This window comes from Colletotrichum scovillei, assembly GCF_011075155.1.
Source record: "Colletotrichum scovillei strain TJNH1 chromosome Unknown Contig00010, whole genome shotgun sequence".
Lineage (NCBI taxonomy): Eukaryota > Fungi > Ascomycota > Sordariomycetes > Glomerellales > Glomerellaceae > Colletotrichum > Colletotrichum scovillei.
Genome location: NW_023336268.1, coordinates 4,069,651 through 4,091,167, shown reverse-complemented (window position 1 = coordinate 4,091,167; position 21,517 = coordinate 4,069,651). Strand labels below are relative to the sequence as shown.

General features: G+C 55.4%; 7 protein-coding genes across 7 annotated transcripts; 4 read left to right on the top strand and 3 right to left on the bottom strand.

Moving 5' to 3' along the window:
• The first annotated feature begins 279 nt into the window (after positions 1–279).
• Positions 280–4,758, top strand: HER10_EVM0009232 (uncharacterized protein). The gene is made up of 4 exons (XM_035478724.1): positions 280–983; positions 1,036–1,184; positions 1,242–3,319; positions 3,369–4,758. Exons 1-4 carry the CDS (start codon positions 537–539, stop codon positions 4,475–4,477), a joined length of 3,783 nt encoding a protein of 1,260 aa, XP_035328330.1. The 5' UTR covers positions 280–536; the 3' UTR covers positions 4,478–4,758.
• Positions 4,759–4,848: 90 nt separating this feature from the next.
• On the bottom strand, positions 4,849–8,336 carry HER10_EVM0003547 (nrap protein; the record flags this gene model as incomplete). Its single annotated transcript, XM_035473220.1, has 2 exons — positions 7,984–8,336; positions 4,849–7,920 (listed from the first exon to the last, which is right to left on the bottom strand). The coding sequence occupies exons 1-2, from the start codon at positions 8,194–8,196 to the stop codon at positions 4,849–4,851; spliced, it is 3,285 nt and encodes a 1,094-aa protein (XP_035327805.1). The 5' UTR covers positions 8,197–8,336.
• A 1,246-nt stretch (positions 8,337–9,582) lies between these two features.
• Positions 9,583–11,759, top strand: HER10_EVM0001947 (coenzyme A transferase). Its single transcript, XM_035471679.1, has 3 exons — positions 9,583–9,959; positions 10,032–11,399; positions 11,472–11,759. The coding sequence occupies exons 1-3, from the start codon at positions 9,900–9,902 to the stop codon at positions 11,601–11,603; spliced, it is 1,560 nt and encodes a 519-aa protein (XP_035327647.1). The 5' UTR covers positions 9,583–9,899; the 3' UTR covers positions 11,604–11,759.
• Positions 11,737–14,127, bottom strand: HER10_EVM0009634 (uncharacterized protein). The gene is made up of 2 exons (XM_035479117.1): positions 13,307–14,127; positions 11,737–13,233 (listed from the first exon to the last, which is right to left on the bottom strand). Exons 1-2 carry the CDS (start codon positions 13,573–13,575, stop codon positions 12,000–12,002), a joined length of 1,503 nt encoding a protein of 500 aa, XP_035328360.1. The 5' UTR covers positions 13,576–14,127; the 3' UTR covers positions 11,737–11,999.
• A 1,445-nt stretch (positions 14,128–15,572) lies between these two features.
• On the top strand, positions 15,573–16,479 carry HER10_EVM0013119 (uncharacterized protein; the record flags this gene model as incomplete). Its single annotated transcript, XM_035482486.1, has 3 exons — positions 15,573–15,642; positions 15,714–16,285; positions 16,354–16,479. 3 exons carry the CDS (start codon positions 15,573–15,575, stop codon positions 16,477–16,479), a joined length of 768 nt encoding a protein of 255 aa, XP_035328671.1.
• A 266-nt stretch (positions 16,480–16,745) lies between these two features.
• Positions 16,746–17,774, bottom strand: HER10_EVM0003203 (uncharacterized protein; the record flags this gene model as incomplete). Its single annotated transcript, XM_035472887.1, has 1 exon — positions 16,746–17,774. One exon carries the CDS (start codon positions 17,772–17,774, stop codon positions 16,746–16,748), a length of 1,029 nt encoding a protein of 342 aa, XP_035327774.1.
• Positions 17,775–18,124: 350 nt separating this feature from the next.
• Positions 18,125–21,438, top strand: HER10_EVM0003193 (translation initiation factor IF-2; the record flags this gene model as incomplete). The annotated part of the gene is made up of 3 exons (XM_035472877.1): positions 18,125–18,148; positions 18,209–21,224; positions 21,287–21,438. The coding sequence occupies 3 exons, from the start codon at positions 18,125–18,127 to the stop codon at positions 21,436–21,438; spliced, it is 3,192 nt and encodes a 1,063-aa protein (XP_035327773.1).
• Between the last annotated feature and the right edge of the window lie 79 nt (positions 21,439–21,517).

Here is a 21,517-nt window from a genome sequence, read left to right as displayed (position 1 = left end):
GTAGCTTCTGTGCTTACTTTGGGTTCATACAGCTGGTGATAATAGGCGGCGGCACCGACATTGTGTCAAGATAAGCTTCAGGACACGGCGGGGATCGTCCATCGACAACGGGCAGGCTGCAGCTTCCAACCAGCTACGTCAACAGAGGAGGAAGGCGGATCCTCTCAGCTTTCACACAGCGTAGGTGCCTTGTCCGCCAGCTGCCACCAAGCTGAAACCCTGTTAGTATCCCAAGAAGGAACCACCATAGGAAATCTAAACCAATCAAAGCACACAAATACACACCAGGTGGGTGTTGTTGCCAGGCGCGTTTAGACGTGACGAACATTCACTGGAAATTTTGAAGCTTTTGGATTCCCGCTGCAGCTTTCCAGGTTCCATACTTCCACGACGTCAACAATAGCTTGCAACGCCGGGCAAGCCCATTTAATATCCGACGCCTGCCCTTCGCATCGCTCGGAGCGTAAGATTCCACCCATCATCGGCAAAGCCAACATACTCCGATTCTTATGAGGCGACCTTGAAAACGGCATGCGATGAGCGCAACACCGAGACAGCGGACTGGTGGCTTTCCACAAACACCAGCCCGACGACAGGATCCCGACCCGAACTCCTCCGTTTCCTCCCAGAAGAGCAGTCACCGCATATCTTCGCTTCCTCAAGCCCCCGAGAGTGCGACTCGAAATGGCCCTGCGACCGAGCCCGTCATTCCTTTAACCATCCTCGATGCTCCGCAACAACGCTTCTACGCCTTTGCCATTTACGTCGGGCTGCTGGCATGGCGATTCTACGACTGGATCAAGCTTGTGGAAGATAATGATACCTCGGCATGGCTATTTCTGAAATGGGTCTTTATCGACTTTGGCTTTCTTTTCGGCCTCCCGGAGATGAGGATACCATGGCTGGAGTTGTCGCAGCCTGTAGTCACGGCAATCTTCCTCATCCACGCCTTCTTCAACTTCATGTTGATGTTTAACATTCCGGTATGTGCAGGAAGTTGTGTGCCACTTTTGAGGCCAGGCTAACCACGAATAGCTCCCCTTGCAACCATGGCTCATTGGCTTCCTCAAGGTCTTCTACGACCGAGAGTTGGCTGTCTCTGAGAATACTGTCAAGGTTTCAAGCATTCTGCATAATCATTCCTTGATCATGGGCAGGCAGATCATCAACATTTTGCCAGAAGGGTAAGAATCTAATAAGGCACAATACTGCAATTTCTGTTGCTGACATGGTCTACCCAGTTCTGCGGTACTCAACTTCGAGCAAACTCCATTCTGCATCGGCGAAGGGCGCGAAACTATTCGACTACCCATACAGTTCAACTCTACGGTGCCTGCTGAGATGGAGCTCATCCGCATCGACCTCGATACCAATCTGGAAGAAACGATCAAGCTGTCCACTAGGGAGGTTCGCAAAATCGCAAAGCAGATCAAGGACCAAACTGCGGAATCAAACCCACTGGCTCACTCTATCGAGTACCCAGTCAAGAAGACTGGTGTGTACCGCTTGGGCAAGGTCCTGGATGAGTACAAGCTTGAGGTCCAACGCACAACGAGGGACACCTATGTAGTGCCGTGCCCGAAGGCAGGTTTCCGGACGCCCGATAAAGAGGACCGGTGCATCAGGGACTTGTCCAACTTGCTTGTTGACGTCACCGGAACGCCGCCCCTGAAAATTGTCTACAGTCGGACAGGAAAAGACAACGATCGCAGCTTTCATTTCCAGAGCTTGCAGCCTGAAGACTACACCTCGCCTTTACTTGGTACCCCATCTTCTTCATTGACTCAAGTTGGTGACGAAGACATCTCTTGGGTCAAGCCCCATACGGTGGCCGTGCGCATCAACGAGACGCTGGATAGCCCAGGGCAGTGGCAGTACGCCGTGGATGAGGTTACGGATGGCTTCGGCAACGTTCAGAAGTACGCTCCGTCTGCCGAAGATGCGGAAGTGCGTCCCCGGCCTAAACATCTGGCACGCAACTTCTTCGTCAAGGAGCGGCCCAGAGCTCGCTTGCAGGATTGTGACCTACGCAGACCGGTCAAGGTTGCCAAGGGCCAGAAGGCAAGACTTCCAGTCAGCTTCTCGATAGCCGGGAAGAACCCGGATACTTCGCATACATTGACTTGGGAGTTCTCGCCCATCGACTCTTTGACCAACAGCGGAGACCACGGCGATCAAGTTTCCTTGGGTTCTTTTACCGCAGCCAACTCCCATGACAAGCCATATGTTTCGGAGCCTGGTCTCTACACACTGAAGTCTGTTTCTAGTGGCTCGTGCGAAGGTGAAGTGCAGGAGCCGTCATCTTGCCTGCTGCTCAACCCACTCGAGCCCCAGCTTGCTCTCCGTTCCGAAGAGATTCCCGACAAATGCGCAGGCAACTCAGTGGGACTCCGAGTTGACCTGGACTTCATCGGAACGCCACCATTCGTGGTTCGATACGACGTCGTTGACGAGCAGGGCAAGACACGACACGAGCGAGTGGAAGCAAAGGGTCTCAGACAACAAGTCGAACTGAGACCCACTGCTGCTGGTCACCACAAGTACATCTTCAAGCAGATTGATGATGCTATCTACAAGGGCCAGCCTCTCAGCCCCGAAATGACGTTGGAAACGGACGTGAAGCCTGCCGCCTCTGCACACATTTCGCACCCGACCGGACTCAAGAGCGCTTGTCTCGAACAGGAAGTTGAAGTCGACATCCTCCTTCTCGGTGACGCCCCCTTCACGCTCGAATGGGAGCTGGTGCACGATGGAAAACGTAAATCTGAGCGTGTCACCGACATCGAGGGGTCATCGTACAAGATTAAGACTAAGCCTCTTGCGAAGGGCGGAGAGTACACGCTCGCTCTCAACAGCGTCCAGGATAAGTCTGGCTGTCGCACGTTCCTGAAGGATGAGCTCAAGATCTCGGTTAGGCGCCAGCGGCCTCGCGCAGCATTTGGCTTGCTCGAGAACAAGCGCATCACCAAGGTCATCGAACACGCCGATGTCAAGCTGCCTTTGCGACTTCAGGGCGAAGGACCTTGGACGGTTTCTTACCGCAATGTTGACGGAAGTGATGAGATCTTCGAAAAGACGTTGAGGAATGGCAACGATGTCCTTTCTGTCAGGTCCCGAGGCACATACGAGATCGTCAACGTGAAAGACAACCAGTGTCCTGGGGTTGTGGACCCTCAGGCTTCCAGGTTCGAGGTCGACTGGTACCCTCGTCCAGAGATCACCGTGGTGCCGTCTGATACAATCACTTTGGATAAGGGTAAATACGTCAAACGTGATGTTTGTGAGGGTGATATCGACGCTTTCGAGGTCAACCTGAAGGGTAAGTTAAATCGCCATCTCAATTATCAAATCTCACTAACTCTTGCAAGGCTCGGCTCCATTCCATGTTGATTACAATATTCAGCACAAACCTCCCCAGGGCTATGCCTCGACCAACAAGAGGGATTTCGACACGTCTCTCAACAAAGCGTCCATTCCTATGGATACCTCCAAATCTGGAGAGTACACGTACCAGTTCTCCGCCCTTGCAGATAATCTCTACAACAGCGAGAAGAACTCTCGGTCACTCGTCATTGATCAAAGGGTCAACGCCAAGCCATCTGCTGCCTTCGTCAAGCCCGGTCAATCGTTCAAGTACTGCAAGACCGAGCAAGACAAGGAAGACACCATTCCTATCACCCTGAACGGTGTCGCTCCATTCTACATTGAGATCGAAATCAAGCATCACAGTGGAACCGTCCCCGAGACATATAGAATTCCTTCGATCCAAGGTAACACGTATGGCATTCACATTCCCAGGCAGCATTTGCGTCTCGGAATTCAGCATGTCCGCATCCGCGAGGTTAGAGACGCTCGCGGATGCCAAAAGAAGTACGAGATCGGTGCGCCGTCTGTGCAAGTTCATCTCCATGACGCTCCCGCCATCTACCCTCTGGAGAGCCGAGGAGACTACTGCGTCGGTGAACGCATTGCTTATACGCTTTCCGGCACGCCTCCCTTTGAGATTTGGTACGATTTCCAAGGCCAGCAACGCAAGGCTAAGTCTAGCACAACCAACTTCCGTCGTATTGCCGAGTCACCTGGCGAATTTACCATCACCTCTATCTCTGACAAGGCCTCGGAGTGTCGCGCCTCTGTCGACATTACCAAGACTATTCACCCTCTGCCCGCCGTCAAGATCAGCAGGGGCCGACAGACTCGTGTGGATATCCATGAAGGCAACGAAGTGGAGATCCTCTTTGAGTTCTGGGGCACTCCGCCGTACGAATTCACATACACTCGCAGCTCCAATGCCCGTAAGGGCCAGAAGAGCGTGGTCCTTGAGACACGCCATGATGTCTCGTACGAAAGCAGCAAGATCATCCGCGCGAGCCAAGAAGGTACATACGAGGTGGTCGCGATCAAGGACAAGTTCTGCGCCTTCTCTACCCAGCAGGTTGCCGACAGCGGCAAGGAGCAAAAGCTGCTCAAATACTAGAATGAATACAACGAAACTGGGATAAAGGGGGGTATTTTCGGGATGAATCCACACTAGCTTGGACTTGTTGCGTGTGACGTGAAAAGGGGCATGTTTTGTGTATACGTCATTTGTTGGTGTGCATAGGCATTTTATATCATGGCATGGCGTTACAGACAGGGAAAACCAAAGGTTGAATAGGGCTATAATCAGCATGACCAAAGACAATTTCTTTTTGTAATCACTCAATTGAACCGCGATTCTGTGTACGGACGTTTCAATGACATGGTGTTAAAAAAACGGACTTTTGATGCTCATGGACTTTTCCTAACCTCGCTATGATTCCCCAAATTACACACCATCTACATTTCGTAGATCCTATCTTTCATCCTCTATTCAATGAGCTCAATCTTCTTGATCAAGTCACCACCGATCCTAGCAATCTCCAGCAGCACAGCCGGCTTGTTCACCTCGACCACATCGCCCTCGTCATCGTCGTCGTCGCTGTCGCCCTCGACCCGGTGGAAGTTGTACGGCAGACCGACGCGGAACTTTTGCCGACTGCGCAGCTTGGGCTGCCAGATGGCGCCGATGACGGCGTCGCCGGACGCGCCGTGGAAGAAGACGAGGGTATCCTCGTACGCCGTCTCGAGCTCCGCCAGCAGGACCGTCGCCGGGTGTCGCGCGAGCGGCAGCGGGATTTTTCCCGTGCGCTCGTCGAGGTTCTTGAAGAGGGAGGTGCGGGTGCCCGCCTCGGAGGCGGCGTCGCGGGCGACGCGTTTCAGGCCCGAGGTGGAGAGGTGGAGGAGGACGTCGTAGTCTGCCAGGGATGGCTGGAAGAGCTCTGCGACGTCGAGCGCGATGCCTTGCTCCTTGATCTTTTTGCTGGCGGCTTTCGCGAGGCGGGTCATGCGGGTTGCGAGGAGCTTGGAGGGCCCCTGGCGGGTGTAGGCTAGGCCTAGGTGGTCGTGCGGGGTGGCGACGAAAAGGACTGCGTGGGACATTGTCGGGTCGCGGGCGCGCCAGGCCTCGAGGTGGTGCTGGGCTACGGCGCGGTCGTCGGCGGTCATGTCGTCGGAGGAGTCGACGACGAGGGCCTCGTCGCGCCAGTCCCAGCGGGAGAGGAAGAGGATCGTGCGGAGGAAGCCGGACATTGTGCTGGAGGGGACCTTCCAGGGGTTCGGGTTGAGGAAGACGTGGAGGACGAGGAGCTCGATGAGCTCTTCCGAGATGTGGCCTGCCAGCTTGTGCACGTTGAACCAGTGCTTGACGAGGCGGATCGTGTTGGAGAGGGTGGTGAAGCGGGTGCAGTAGGTTGTGATTGTCTGCGTGTGGAGGGGCAGGTGCTTGTGGCGCCAGTTGAGGCTGAAGAGGGCCTCTTCGGCCTGGACTCTGCTCTGGGGGTCCAGCGTCTTGTTCCTGGCCTGGCGGTCTAGGAGGGTCTCCTCGAGCTCTGCGTAGATGCGCAGGCGGAATGCGGCGCCGTTGGGGTAGATGATGTCCAGGTAGGCGAGGTTATCGATATCCCGTGCTGCGTTGTCGCGGCCGAGGCTCGTTGAAATGTTGTCATGGGCGGCGCGTAACCGGCGGTCGATGTCGAGAAGGAACTCGATCTTTGTCTCCTGGATCGCGACGAGGTTCTCCGGCCACTTGCTGGATGCCTCAAAGTAGAGGTTCACGTCCATGGGCGGAGGGCCGGATTTCTGAGAGAGCGCAAAGGGCGGCGTGACCGACGCGGATCGCAGTTCGGGGACGACAGGGGCGATTTGCCTCACCGAGAGCGGCATCTCCTCCAAGCCGCGGATGTCCTGCTCGAGCGTGCTGAAAGCCTTTCTCGCTGCCTCGAAGGATTCCCTGTCAAATGGCGAGATGTCCAGGGAAGGGGGGATATCGGCATCGTGGAAGCGCAAGTCGCCAGCACCAAGGCTCACGTGGCGCTGAAGGACGTACCGGACGATTTCCTCGCATATTTCTGCGGACGTCTGCCGCGTCCACTGCACGCACTCGAGGATGCTGCCGTCCTGGAAGCGACGGAGCTCGGCCTTGTCACCCCAGAACTTGCGGAACTTTGCCGCCTCCTTCTCGAGCTCGGCCGAGGGACCATACTCCATCAAGCGGCCCATGTTGGCAGGGTCGAAGATGACGCCAACCTGAATGTTGGACAGGCTTGTGGGCTGGGTGCTGGTGATTGACCACGGTGCCGGGTCTTGGCTCGCGAAATGGATCAGCTGTGACCTTTCCTTCAACGCCTTCTTCAAAACAGTGTAAGCCTTGAAACTCAGATCCCAGACGGCACCTCGCCGATCCGGGTTGGTGCTTTTTGAGTTGCTGTCCACGTTCTGGATCTCGAAAATGCTATCGAACAGGTGTAGCGGCAGGTCGGCTTTGGTGATGAAGGTCGGCTCGAACTGGTTTGCCAGAGTGTCGTTGAGTACTTCCATGGTGGTGCTGGCGTGGAAGTGGAGGAGGCTCGCCGACCAGGGGCTCATCTTGTACAAAACGTTGACCTCACGTTCAGGATCGAACATGACGGGGCCATTCTCCCGAATGAGGTCAGCGCCCAGCTTGTACGTGCCAAAGACGAAGGGCTTCTTGGCAAACTCGGTAGACGCAAGGAACTGGACCGTGGCCTTGAATAGCTCAGTGCTGCTCAGAGCCGAAGAAAGCGCCGGCTGGCCGTTCCGTCCACCGGTCTGCAGCAGCAACGCCATCATGATTGCCCATTCAAAGTGACCAAATCCACCCTTGGCCAGCGAACTGCCCAGGCCGCGTTGCTGGAGCCAGATTCTTCCGAGTATGCAAGCGTCTGCGAAGGCTGCGCAATCCGTCTTGGCTCTAGTGAGGACCCGCAGATACGTGACAAATGTGTCTTCGGCCTTGATGGTCGAGTTGTAGAAGGGCGTAGACACAGTCGACTCCTTGGCGTTCTCCGGCTGCCCATTTCGGTTGCTGTTGTACGCGGGGTGCAACTTCTTCTTGGGGAAGACACCTTCAGGCGCGCAAGGAATGATCCGAATGACGAAATCCGCCTTTGAAAACCCCGATTCGGCCTTCTCGTCGCTCTCGTCGCTTTCTGAGGATTCGGATGTTGAAGAGGGTCTGATGGAGAGGACGGGCAGAAGGGCGTTGCCATTGAGATTCTCGAACTCCAGGTTGGCAGATCCTGCCAATTCCTTGCGCAAGGCGGCCGCAATATTCGCAATATAGTAGGCTCTGCGGTAGAAGTAGCGCATGTTCTGGTGATCCTTTTCTTGAAATAGCGAAGCCGGCATCTGCACAATCATGTCCACACCCTTGTTGGCCTGAGCCTGGATCATCGTCCTCGAGACGTAGCTGCCCACGACATTGTAAGCGGCGGGCTTTTCGTATGACAGCTTGTACGGCGCATCGTCGGCGGGTTTCGGGTCTGGATACGGAATTTTGATCTTGTTCGTCTTCTGGAACTTGCGCGTGGCTTCGGCGATCTGCAACGAGGTTAACACAGCCTGTGTCTAGTGGGGGAAGCAGCATTGTCGGGGATTACGAACAGGAATAGGACCGTGAGACTCAATCCCTTGGATCAGATTTCTGATCTTATGCAACAGGGCATCGGCGCCATCGAGAGCCTCGGCGTAGTTGACCTTGACCTCCTTCAACAGTTCGTCCGTCTGTAGGACGAATGGACTCGCCGTCGCAATGTTGGCAGAGATCTTGGAGTCGCCCTTGTGGGAGACCTTGCGTCGCTTGGCGCTCTGTTCCATTTTGACGACTTGAACGGTTCAGCCCGGTGTATATGATGTATGGGTGGGCTGTCCAATTCGTGACCGACAAGCGCAATGGTACAGAATCACAGCAATACGGGTCGCAACCTCAGATCCATTCTACTTCTGCACCAAAGACGCAGCGATGCTGGGAAATTTTTTGAGCGTGGGGCAGCCGATAAGAGCTGGGAGAAAACTTATCCCTGGCCGATTGTCCGATAAGACATTGGACTTTGTGACGGCTCCACTTTAACTTTGCGGTCGCCAGTCAGCGGCTGAGCATCTCCAGGCGTACGGATACACCCCGCCTCTAAATCGTCCATTCCATAAGCTAGCTACCTTACCTGGCGCTCCTGGTTACCTAAGTTATCCAGCGGATACTGCACCCCGACTATGCAGCCATGGGGTTGGATAAATGTTAAGACAGTCTCATCAATTGAGATCACCATGTCAGTATGCGACCTGTGCGGTTTGGATGTCCAACGGTGATCTGCTTCTTGGGACTCAACGTGGTTTCTTTTGGAGCATTTGCATCGCAGCAATGGCCGAGGATACAGAAGAGAGGCTAGCGGAACACACCGGGGATTTCTCCACAACATCGGATGGCAACGAGCCGCCTGAGTGCCGGACTGCGTACCGAAGGTTCGGGGCTAATATTGACAGACGCAGGGGACCGCAGAGCTCTGAACCTCGCCAGCGACCCAGCCAAGCCAGCGCGCGCCTCGAGGGGTTGTGCATGCCGCCGGTATCGCAGTGACAATTTGATGGTAGGCTGGGGGTTTTACCATGCATTGATCCATTGTCGAGGGGACTGAGTGGTTGTAGAGAGCGCCTGTTCGGAACTGAGGTTGGAAATTCCTGACTTTTGTTCCGCTTCGGCAGAGTTCTCGGCAAACGGCGCCGCTTCCCGAACCGATCCCCGAATTCACCCATAATAGTCCATAGCCGCAGGATTGATGTTCTGATGTTGAGATTCCCCTCTGGAGATGTTGTTACTATTTACTCTACGCAGGATAAAGAAGGTGTAGACAAAACAAAGCATACGTGCTATTGGGTATGCACTCCCTCCATCAGAGGCTCAGAATTGTTTTTGCGGGGTTCAGACGGGGTCAAGGGGAAAGCTGGAGGTGGACTTTTCCCAGTTTGGCGTCACCCCAGAGCCCAAGCCGCAAGAACATTTAGCCCCGCCACTTTCCGAGTCGCGGAACATGAGAGGGGGGAGTGCTTAGCTAACGCCGCCAAAAGGTGCCCTGTCGACCCCAGAGTTGGAGCTTCTTTGTCTGCTGTAGGTTCTCAGACTCGCCAGCAGGCCCAAGCTTGAACCCTCGTCCTTCCTCTTGCCGAGCTCAATCCCGAAGGGATGGGGCGGAATCAGGTACCCCGACACGCTCCCAAGCCATCCCACATACTGCGCTCTGCGGCAATTCGCGGTCTTGGAGCTAGGTCCTGGGGGATAAACGTAGATGCAATAAATTGGCCGGGGCCCCTTCGGAATCCCTCGTGACGAAAGGCGTTTCTTCTCTCCTTCTCCCTCCCCAATTCCTCTCTCCAGCTTCATTCCCAACTCCTGTCAATAGCTTCTTTGTCGTTGTCACTCTTGCGTACGGTGACCTGCTTCAGTCCGTTGCTCAACCATACTCTCCGGGCCTTGTAAACCTCCTCTGTAGTAACGCACTACCCTCTCCACACTCTCACACACCACGATGCCTTCAGCAGCTCTGTGTGCTCGCTCATTGCGGGCTTACGCTCGCCATGGCTCCAACGTACGTCCAATTGATCCGGCAGTGCCAAAGGGCAGCCAGCGTAGCTCAAACTAACCCTGTGGTGATAATCAGCACACTGCCATTCTTGCCCGCGCCTTCTCAGCATCTGCGCGGAGGCCAGAGATCAACAAGGTCTACCCTTCAGCTACTGAGGCTCTCAAGGACATGAAGCCCAACTCCACACTTCTCTGCGGTGGCTTCGGTCTCTGCGGTGTTCCCGATACCCTGATTGACGAGGTCCTGAACAAGCCTGAGATCACTGGCATCACCGCCGTCTCTAACAACGCCGGTACCGATGCTTCCGGCCTCGGCAAGCTTCTGAAGACGAAGCAGATCAGCAAGATGATTGCCAGCTACATTGGCGAGAACAAGACCTTCGAGAAGATGTACCTCACCGGTGAGGTTGAGCTTGAGCTTACCCCCCAGGGCACACTCGCCGAGCGCTGCGCCGCCGGCGGCAAGGGCATTCCGGCCTTCTACACCCCGGCCGCCTTCGGCACCGTGGTGCAGACTGGCGAGCTGCCCCTCCGCAACAAGGCCGACGGCTCTCCCGACCAGTTCTCCTACCCCAAGGACGTCAAGGTCTTCAACGGCAAGTCATACCTCCTCGAGGAGAGCATCGCCGGTGACTACGCCTTCGTCAAGGCCTACAAGGCCGACAAGCTCGGAAACTGCCAGTTCCGCCTGGCCGCCAACAACTTCAACGGTGCCATGGGCCGCAACGCCAAGATGACCATTGTCGAGGCTGAGCACATTGTCGAGCCTGGCGAAATCTCCCCCGAGGCCGTCCACCTGCCTGGCATCTACGTCAAGCGCGTCATTCAGAGCACCACCCCGAAGAACATTGAGAAGTACACCTTCGCCAAGGACCCCAACGATGCCGACGCCAAGAAGGCCCTTGGCACCGGTGACACCGCCGCCAAGCGCGAGCTCATCGTTCGCCGTGCCGCCAAGGAGTTCAAGAACGGCATGTACGCCAACCTGGGTATCGGCATGCCCATGCTCGCACCCGGCTTCGTTGGCCCTGAGGTCGAGGTTCAGCTCCAGTCCGAGAACGGTATCCTTGGTCTCGGCCCCTACCCCACCAAGGGCAACGAGGACGCCGACCTGATCAACGCCGGCAAGGAGACCGTCACTCTCAAGCCTGGTGCCGCCGTCTTCGGCAGCGAGGAGAGCTTCGGCATGATCCGCAGCGGCCGCATCAACCTCACCATCCTGGGTGCCATGCAGGTCAGCGCCAACGGTGACCTCGCCAACTGGATGTTGCCCGGTAAGGTCAAGGGCTTCGGTGGTGCTATGGATCTCGTCAGCAACCCCAGCGCGACCAAGGTCGTTGTGACCATGGAGCACACCGACAAGAAGGGCAACGCCAAGATTGTCAAGCAGTGCGCTTTCCCCTTGACTGGCAGAGCCTGCGTGTCAAGAATCATCACGGAATTGGTAAGTCTCTTTCTACCTCCTTTCTACTCTAGCTCCGATGGGATGATGACATGATACTAATGTGGCATGCAGGGTGTCTTTGACGTCGACTTCGCCAACGGATTGACCCTCATCGAGATTGCGGACGGAGTTACGGTGGATGAGATCAAGAGCAAGACCGAGGCCCCCTTCACCGTCGCCGACGACCTGAAGCCCATGTTGTAAAAGGAGCATATTGTACGAGAGAGATATTCTTGGAGAATGAATGAACCTGCGGAGGAGGTATATACCCGTCACGATGGGTACGCCATTGTCATCATCTAGAGTACGGCGTCAAAGCTTAGGGATCAAAATGATAGCCATGATTTTTGCATTTCCAACCTATTGGCACTACAGATGCCCAAACTGCCCTGGCTGTTGCCGAATGCGATGCACCTAAACGCCAGCCTATGAAAAACGTGTAATGGTCAGATCATCTAGTCGTGCAAAGCTGTTGGCACTACTCTCCCAATATCGAGTATGGCATGAGTGACCGGTAGCTTACGCTCAATTCATCGAGACTGGGAGCAATAGTAGCCTCGATCTTCCAGGAGTTACCCGTCTCTCATCTCATAACAGACTTCAAGAACCCATGAAAGACTGCAAAATGTCGTCAAGCCTCCGCCTCTTCTTTCTGTTGGGGTTCAATCCCGTCTCGACCTTGCCCAGCTCTACCTTTGGCCTCAACGACTCCGTCGGCTTCCGCGCTGGCTCCTGCTTGGCCAACCCCGACGACCTCCTGAAGAACGTGTACCTGCACGTGGCAAAGAGCCCCCGGCGCACATACGAAACGGCCGGCGTGATGCCCGGCCTGCCGGACCCGCAATGGCCGAGCTGGAGGCATGCGAGCGGCTTCGCGGGCAGCACCAGCTGTTCCGAGACCGCTTTGAGCAACGTGCTCGTCTTCGGACCTGCTCTCTTGAGGTCCGCGTCGCCCGTGAGCTGGCCGAGGAAGGAGTACAGCCAGAAGCCCCACGTCTCAAAGGGGAAGCCCTTGCAGGTTTGCGCCTCGTAGCCCGGCACGTCGACGTACATGGATAGATTCCTCTTGGCCGCGTCGCTGAGGTGGTCGAGAAACGGAGGGGCGTCCAGGCCGCCCGAGGAAGATGGCTCGATGGTGATGGGCTGATTGCTGCTCTGACAGAAATTCATCAGGCCGTCATCAATGTTGCGCGCCATGCCTTGGAGCTGTCTCGGCTTGCTGTTCTTGCTCTCCGCTGTATCGACGGCGCCGTCGAAGAGCAGGAGGTACCACAGCAGTGAATCGTGCGGGCCGTGCAGCGGCTCGTCAACGTCCCAGCCATTCTCCTCGGCGGCGCCCCAGGCGTCTCGCCAGTCACTCCTTGACGCGTTGACGTCGTACAGCGCCAGTGCAGGGAACTTGGAGACGTACCGGAGCGAGTGCGTCGTGACGGACTCGTCGCCCCAGAGACGGAGGACGCGGAGGAGCGGGAAGGGGTCATCCATCTCGGACCAGCTCCTGACGAGGCGGTCGTCGACTTTGGGGAAGCTGGGGGCGTGTTGCTCGTCCATGGCCGACGCCGACGACGCCGGCTCGATGATTTCGAGGATGGCGAGGTTTCGGAGCTTGGGCAGCGCCAGCAGCTCGTTCTCACCAAAGGAGCAGGACCCCGTGATGGTCAGGTGCGTCACAAAGTCCACGTTGGGCGACTCGAGGGATTTGAGGTAGTGGCGGAGACTCGCGTTGCTGGGCTGGCATATGTGTTGGCGGTAGCGATATAGGCCCAGCGTCTTTTCGTCGTCCTCGGCGAGGAGGAATTTGGAAAAGACCTTCCAGGCTTGGAAGCATACACCTCTATACATCAAGAAAACAAACAATGAATATCACACAAAATGCCATTTTTGGTGTAATTAAGAGGTTGACCAACCTATTCTCCAACAGTCGCCATATCCTCCACAAGTACCGCCGCGGCAGATCTTCACGGGCGAGATGCTGTTCTTCCACATCGCCGATATTCTCCGCTATCGTGTGCACCGCCATATCTGCGAGCGACCTCGCGCCCTTCATGCCTTGGCCGCCGCGGCCTCTTCGTGGTTGCCGGCCGGTCCGCCGTGACCAGTCCCGGCCATTTTGGTACGCGTCGGGGGGCCGCTGTGCGACGACTTCCTTAAAGACTTGTCCGTTTTGGTCATACATGGGGGACGGTGCATGCAGAAACACTGCGCAGAGATAGCTTAGGCGGTCGAAAAGCAGTTGTGCACTGTATCACCTTTGAGAGTTCGTCATGGTTATGGCGATGGGTGAGGTGAGATGACGGGTGAACAAGGGACGGACTCAGTGAGAGACCGATGTACCGTGCATATACTGTGTGTCATACGGTCGCACTGTATGGTCGAGATAACCTCACACCAAGACAGCACTTCTGCCGTAAGAACCAGAGCCCCCCCTGGGATAGTGACAGGGCGCATCAAAGGCTTCAGCTTAACAGTCAGGTATGTGACTGACGTCCGGAAGGATATTTAATGTGCCTCAGCTCAGTCACGGCATCTCACTAAACGCAAGGTGAATGCGGTAGGAAAGAATGTATCGCTGCAAAAAATTTCTCCAATCACCAATACAGCCGAAGCTGCCACGGGTCAGAGGGTAAGTGTGCGAGTAAAGTGCGTCAGTCTCTCCTCCTGTTTCCCCTCCAGACACATTCATTGATAACGTGAAAGCCAGAGTGAATAAGGAGGATTAATATGTTTTATGATTAGGTAAAGAAGAAAAGAGAAAAAGAGGAAAGCGCAAGCTTTTGCGCGCGATCTCAGCCTTGATATTGGTTTTCCGAGAGTGGGGCCAGTGGAGAGGGTGTTTGGCCCGCGCTTAGGTTTTGCCGATGGCCGGGATTTCACTTTCAGTTGGAGATGCGGCTCGATACCTTGGTGGGCCACTTGCAGGTCTCTTTGGCATTTCATTGCGATGAACCCGTTTCACACATGGGTTGGTCTTCGGATTGAAGACGAATGTGACTTACGTCCGCGATCATACCACACTGACAGCTCTTGATCTTATATCTTGGACTGGATTGAACCAACGGGAATTTATCCCAAGCAAAGTGAGAGGCTACTCCTAAACTTTCAGGACTAGGCGCAGTTGATTGACATACGATGAACTACCGCACAGTCAAATACCACTAGAGTGACTCACTCATGTATAAGTATACCATCTATGGGTACACCCAACCTAAACTAAGATTCTCCCTGGTAACAAGAACGTGTCTTATTTTCTCTTCATCACCTTCGGTTTTGGTGTAAGGTAGTAGGAGGAATCTATAAAGTCATGAGAACCGAGTGGGGTCAATTCACGTAACGAATGAGAGCCGTCAGATTGAAATCATCCTTCGATTGGCCTCACTCTTTCCCTGTCTCTATCAGGGTTGTAATGTCAGGGACAGCGACCTTGCACCTGAGGGAGGGTAAGATGTTGCACCTGTAACTAAAGTGAGGTGATTGCCGAAAACATTCTGCGTGTGGCTTAGATGACAGACATTCTGCACATGTGCATCTCCTGACACAGGCTGTCTACATTGAAGCCTGCCCGTTTTAGCGCGGGGCACAAAGTCGTGGCGGTGAAAAAGAGGCCAAAGAGTGGCCCCCTCGGGTAGAAATGGGCTGCTGCCGCCGGCCAATAGAGGTCAAGGTGTTTGTGTTTGCGGGACTCTGCAGGTTCAGGGACTGAAATGGACTGCAGTATCGTGCTTTGCGCGCCGTAACCCAGCGATGCTGTTATGGTCCAGTTTGGTAACTTGGCAGGGCGAAATACCGTAATGATGATTGCCCCTCTGATCTGCCACACCTTATTAAGTCTGTGACTCTTCGAGCTATGCCTTAGTGTCTACCCAATGGGATCATAACTGAAGTCCGATTCACCGTGTTGACCCTGCTTTATCTCCAGTGATTCCCTCTTCCTCTGCTTCTAAGGTAGTCTCCGACACCATAACCTTCTTCTTTAAAAACCACCACGCCCAAGTGCAGCCGCCGCCCACCAAAGCAGGAAGGACAGCACACTTTTACCCCGCCATCCTACCCTTTGCGCCAACTATCTCTGCTAAACATCCCACTTCGACCCCGCAATCTCACTTTGTCTACGCAGCGCAGACAATCAGAAGCAACCCAGCAGAAAAAAAAAAAGAGAACCCCATCACAGTCAAAATGGCAGGCGGACAACCAGGAGGCAACTCTCGCGGCCGTGGCGGCAAGTTCAGAAAGTTCACCCGTGGAGGTTCGTCAAAAATTCGCCTTCATGATACCCATCCTATTGAAGCGCTGGCTGACATTCTACTGATGGAAAAGGTGGCAAGCACTTCTCCCGCGATCTCAGACCCCTCGACGCCGATGGCAACGAAATCAACATGTGGGCCGCCGGCTCCAAGAAGAAGGACGAGGAGAGCTCCGAAGAAGACTCTGAAGAGGACTCTGAGGAGGAGGACTCCGACTCTGACGAGGGCGGCGCCGCCCAGGCCGAGTTGTCTCGTGCCGATAGAAAGGCCGCCGCAAAGGCTCGCAAGGACGCCGCCATAGCCAAGAAGAAGGCCCAGGCCGTCGAGGTCGGCGACATGCCCCCCAGCGATTCCGAGGAGGAGAGCAGCGACGACGACATGCCCGTCAACCCCAACCATTCCAAGGCCTCTCGCAACCAGACCAAGGCGCCTGCCCCCAGCGCCGACGTTGACGAGGCCGCCGAGGGCGTCAAGAAGCTGACCGTGGCCAACAACCGCAAGGAGCGCGAGAGCATGGAGGCCGCGCAGGCCAAGGAGAGATACCGCAAGCTGCACGAGGCCGGCAAGACGGACGAGGCCAAGGCCGATCTGGCGCGGTTGAGACTCATTCGTGAGCAGAGAGCGGCTGATGCTGCTCGGAGAGATGTAAGATTTTCAATTCGAATTCCGATTTGCCTCCTAGACAGTGAAACTAATTATTTAATTTTCTGCAGGCCGAGAGAGAAGAGCGCGAGGCCCAAGAGGCTGCGAAGAAGAAGGAGATTGAGGCAAAGGAGGCCAAGAAGCGTGAGGCCGCCCTCGGCCCTTCAGCGAAGAAGGGCAAGAAGTCTAGCAAATAAGCCGGTCCTGGCCAAGCCGGACATTCAGTGCTCTTTGGCAATCTGGACACGACCTCAAGTTATATACCATCGTTCTTCCTGGTCCATAATCGATCCCAGCATCGCATGCCCCAGACACCATGTGGAAACCACAAATGTGGACAAAAGATTTTGTTTGCCAAAGCCCAATCGCTGCCACAGGCTGTTCTGCCAGACTCCGTGAAAATGCTCTATTTTACACGAAGCCAATGTACAATGCCTCGCGCAGTGCAAATACGTGATTTGTCTCACATGCCACTCAACCCATCCGATCCAACGGCGTCATGCCATACCTGATCAAAATCCACACCCTCTTTTTGGAACAGATCCCGGATCTGCTTCGCCACTACAACTTGCTTCTCGGGGCCGAACCCACCTGGCTGCGAGGACTCGAACTGCACAATCTCGATCCACCGGAAGAAGAGGTTCTCCTTGCCAATTGCGTTAAGAGCATCCCTGAACTGGAACACCTGTCTCCGTCTGTCGTCTTCCTTTGCCGTCACGCCCTCTTCCTCAACTGACATCCAGCCGTAATCTTCATGATACACCAGTACCAGGCGTCTGAAGGCATCTAGTGCGACGTCGTTGCGATCGACCATGGTGTGCGCGTCGATCATGGCCTGCCAGTCGAGATCCCACTGTCCCGTCATGGTGAGGTAGCCAGTCTTCTCCTGAAGGAGGAGAGGGGAGCAAGCTTGCCGGATGACCTGCTGCAGCGCCTCGTTGCGCTCCCTGTCCTTGAAGATGTCGCCCAGCTGCTGGTCCCACTCCCGGCTGCGCCGGACGTAGATTTCCTTTTCGCGGAAACCAACCTTCCACCGCCAGCTGACCGGGTTGCTATACGACGTGCCAAAGACGAACTCGACCGGCCACGGCCAGACAAAGATGAAGAGCATGAGATCCAGCGTAAGCGAGCCGCCGCGCTTGGCGACCTCCCAGAGGAGCTGTCCCCAGGTCGAGTCGGCGGTGGGGAAGGTCGTCTCGTTGGGGTAGCCCATGGCGGACTGGACGAATTTGAAGTAGTAGGGCAGGATCCAGTACATGCGCAGGATGAAGAGCGCGGCGACGGCCAGGTTCATGCCGACCGGCACGAGGAAGATTTTCTTCTTGAACTCCACGGGCTTGGAGTCGATGTGAGTGATGTAGACGTGCTTTTGGTCAAGAGTCTCGATGAAGGGTTGGAGGACCTCTGCCGGCTTCTTGAAGGGCTTCGGCGGCGCGCCCACTGCCGCCTTCTTGGGCGCCTTGGATTTGACAGCCTTCACTTTTGGCGCCATCGTGACCGTTTCCGCGGACACTGACTGTGACCCAGGTGTGCTTGTGAATTGTGAATGAGTAATAAGTGAGCTCGACCCAGGGCTCTTTAGCTACAAGCTGGCCGAATTTGCTTTACAAATGGGGGCAAGGGGGTCGCATGCCACTAGGTACCTGCCCCTGACGTACCGGGCGGTGGGTCCAAGAACTGTCCAATTGCCTCCTGGCTGCGATTGGCTGCACATGCTGACCTCTCCAATTGCCCTGGGGGAGCTCGAGAAATTTCTGGGGCATTTCGAAGGAGCTCGAGCTCGACCTTAACTTTCTCCAGGCATTCCTTCGCAGCCTCTCATGTTGCGCCCACATACAAATCATGCTTAGATGTAGGATATGGAACGTAAGTAGAACTATTCCCGAATGATTGAGGTCTTTGCACATAACCTAATAGCTTCTTTAGGAGCGAAGCAGTGCTTACGTCTGCGCCTTCTGCCGCCACCCCGCCCTGCAGCGGCAGCGTGATCTCGGTCGACCAAACTACTCCGATTCGACGAAGCATGCATCGACCGGCAGCAGGGGATTCGCGTCATGGGGAGGCGGCAAGGGCTCTATCGGCTCGGGCATTCCTAGGAAGTCACCTGGTCCGGCCAACGGCTCCGGATGGGGAGCGCCAGCGTTTGGTGCAGGCACGCCGTCAAAAGCACCGAGCCCCGACGGCCCGGCAACAGCGGCCCCCGTAGATCGAAGCAACGACGCCGATGATGGGCTTTTACCACACGAGCGCGCAGCGCGCCAGAAGCTAGCCACCCACAAAGCCGCACAGGAGAAGGCCGTGCAGGACAAAGCTGATGCGACGAGAAAGGCCCAGGATGCTCTGGGACAGCCCGACCCGAGACAACGAGGGCCGAAGGGAGGTCTTGGTAGCGGTCTGGGAAGCGGCGGCGTTCGAAGTGGTGTGCAAAGAGGCTTGGGAAGAGGCCTTGAGAGCGCCCCTACAAGTGCAGGAGGAAAAGAGGAAGAAAAGAAGCCGAGGCAGTTTTTCAGTGGCTTAGGAGATGGCCGTAAAGGAGGCATCGGAGGTGGCCTTGGAGGAAGCTCTAAGGGTGGCTTGGGAGACGCCAACACGAAACCGCGAACACAAGGCGGCCTCGACGAAAGGCCTTCACGTTCAGCACCAAGGTCCGATTGGAGACATCGTCATGATTCAGACCAAGCCCCGCCAAGCACGCCTGTACCGCATCACCGACGCGCTGAAAGAGATGGTCTCGGTGGTCTGTCGTCCCAGAGGGACTCGCGTCAGCGAAATGGTCTCGGCAAGTCAAACGCACTGGGCTCGGGTAGCTGGAGCCAACTCTCAAAGAGGACTCAAGACTCTAGCATCGATTCCGAGGGACTTTCGAGAGAGAACTTTTTCACCAAATTTCAAGAACGGGTGGCTGAAAGCCCCATCCGGAACGATAGAAACCCACGATCATCACGCTCAGAACTTGGTGGCTTGAGCGAAGACATTCCAGGGGACTATGCACAAGCTGCACCGAACACGTCTCAAAAGCCAGAGTCCAAGACGAGAGAGTTCGATGAGTCCTACGAGATCAACCGTGATTCTCGACGACGCGACAAGACTAGCAATCGTCGCGGGGATAGTTACGCATCCTCTCGGGGATCGTACAAGTCAAAAGGGCAATCACGGTGGGAGGACGAAAATGATGAATGGGAAGATGTTGGTATGAGTCCAGCGGAACGCCGCCGTCAGAAGGCCGAGGCAAAAGCACAAAGAGCTGCGGCAGCTGCAGCAGCTGCAGCTGTCCCGAGTATCTTCCTGCCTGAGTTCATCAGCATATTAAACTTAGGCTCAGCGCTGAAGATGAAGAGTCGCGAGTTTCTGAAGGCTCTGGCAGAAATGGGGTTCGAAGACATTACTGAGGACAGCATCATGACGGGAGAAACCGCAGCTCTAGTCGCTCAGGAGTTCGGTTTTGAACCAAAAGTCGACACCGGCGCCGCGAGGGATCTCAAACCTCGACCTCCTCCGGAAGATGTCTCGGTGTTGCCGCAACGCCCCCCTGTTGTGACCATCATGGGCCATGTCGATCACGGAAAGACCACGCTCCTCGATTACCTCAGGCAATCTTCCATAGCGGCGCAAGAACACGGCGGTATCACTCAGCACATCGGTGCCTTCATGGTGAAGATGTCTGAAGGAAAACTCATCACCTTCCTCGACACACCTGGTCACGCGGCCTTCTTGACCATGCGCCAACGTGGTGCCAACGTCACGGACATTGTGGTTCTGGTTGTGGCAGCTGACGACAGTGTCAAACCCCAGACTCTGGAGGCTCTGAAGCATGCCAGATCCGCAAAGGTGCCAATGATTGTGGCCATCAACAAGTGTGATAAGGAAGATGCGCGCCCGGATCAGGTCAAGGCCGACCTTGCTCGTCATGGTGTCGAGATCGAAGACTTTGGTGGAGACGTACAAGTTGTCTGTGTGAGCGGAAAGACTGGTCAAGGCATGGCTGAGTTGGAGGAGAACATTGTCACCTTGGCTGAAATTCAAGACATGCGAGCCGAAGCCGATGGTATGGCTGAAGCTTGGGTGCTTGAAGCCAGTATAAAGCCATATGGCAAGTCTGCCAACGTGCTCGTCAAGCGTGGCACTCTGCGCCTCGGCGACTTCATTGTCGCAGGCACTGCCTGGGCTAGGGTTCGAGTTTTGCGAAACGAGGCTGGACAGGAGTTGGACGAGGCACCACCTGGAACCCCTGTCGAGGTTTTAGGCTGGAGAGACGAGCTGCCCGCTGCTGGTGACGAGATCCTCCAGGCGCCCGACGAAGATCGAGCCAGGGTGGCTGTCGACTACCGCGAGGAGATGCGGGAGAGAGAGGCATCTTCGAAGCAATTGGCTGAGCAGGAGCTTCGCGAACGTGAAGCCAAGATTGCTGCTGAGATAGCGGCAGAGGTCGAGGCAGCAGAAGGAGACGCTGTCGAACCGGCTTCAACCACGAAAATTATCAATTTCATGGTTAGAGGTGACGTCGTGGGCTCCGTCGAAGCTGTATGCGCGACGATCAACGAGATTGGCAACAATGAAGTGAGACCTCGTATCCTCCGGTTTGCGGCTGGCCAGGTTTCCGAGTCAGATGTTGAGCATGCCGAGGCATCGAACAGTGTCATTGCCAACTTCAACAGTACCGTCCCCGGCCATATCAAGTCCATGGCGGAGCAGAAGGGCGTCAGGATTATAGACCACAGCGTCATCTATCACTTGGCAGACGACGTCAAGCAAGTCATGTCAGAGTCCTTGCCAGACAAGGTGTCGTCCAAGGTTGTCGGCGAGGCGGACATCCTTCAGATTTTCCCCATCAACATTAAGGGACGTAAGTACAAGAACATTGCCGGATGCAAGGTCAGAAACGGTTCGGTCACTCGATCAACCATGGCGCGCGTTCTGCGCGGTGGCGAAAAGATCTTTGAAGGTAAGCTTCACCCTTTAATCACCTCTTTTACGAGGAGCGGCCTAATCTGACACCAATTGTAGGCAAGATTGATACTCTTAAGCACGGCAAGAAGGATGTAAACGAAATCAGAAAGGGCTCCGAGTGCGGTATTGCCTTCGATGGATTTACAGACTTCCACGTCGGCGACCAAATCCAGATGTACGAAGAGGTCAGGGAGAAGAGGTCTTTGTAAGATAATGGGGACAGCTGTAAGACGTTTGTACGAGATGACAAGACAAGGCCGTGGGTATAGAGTTGAGCTACAGTGGTGC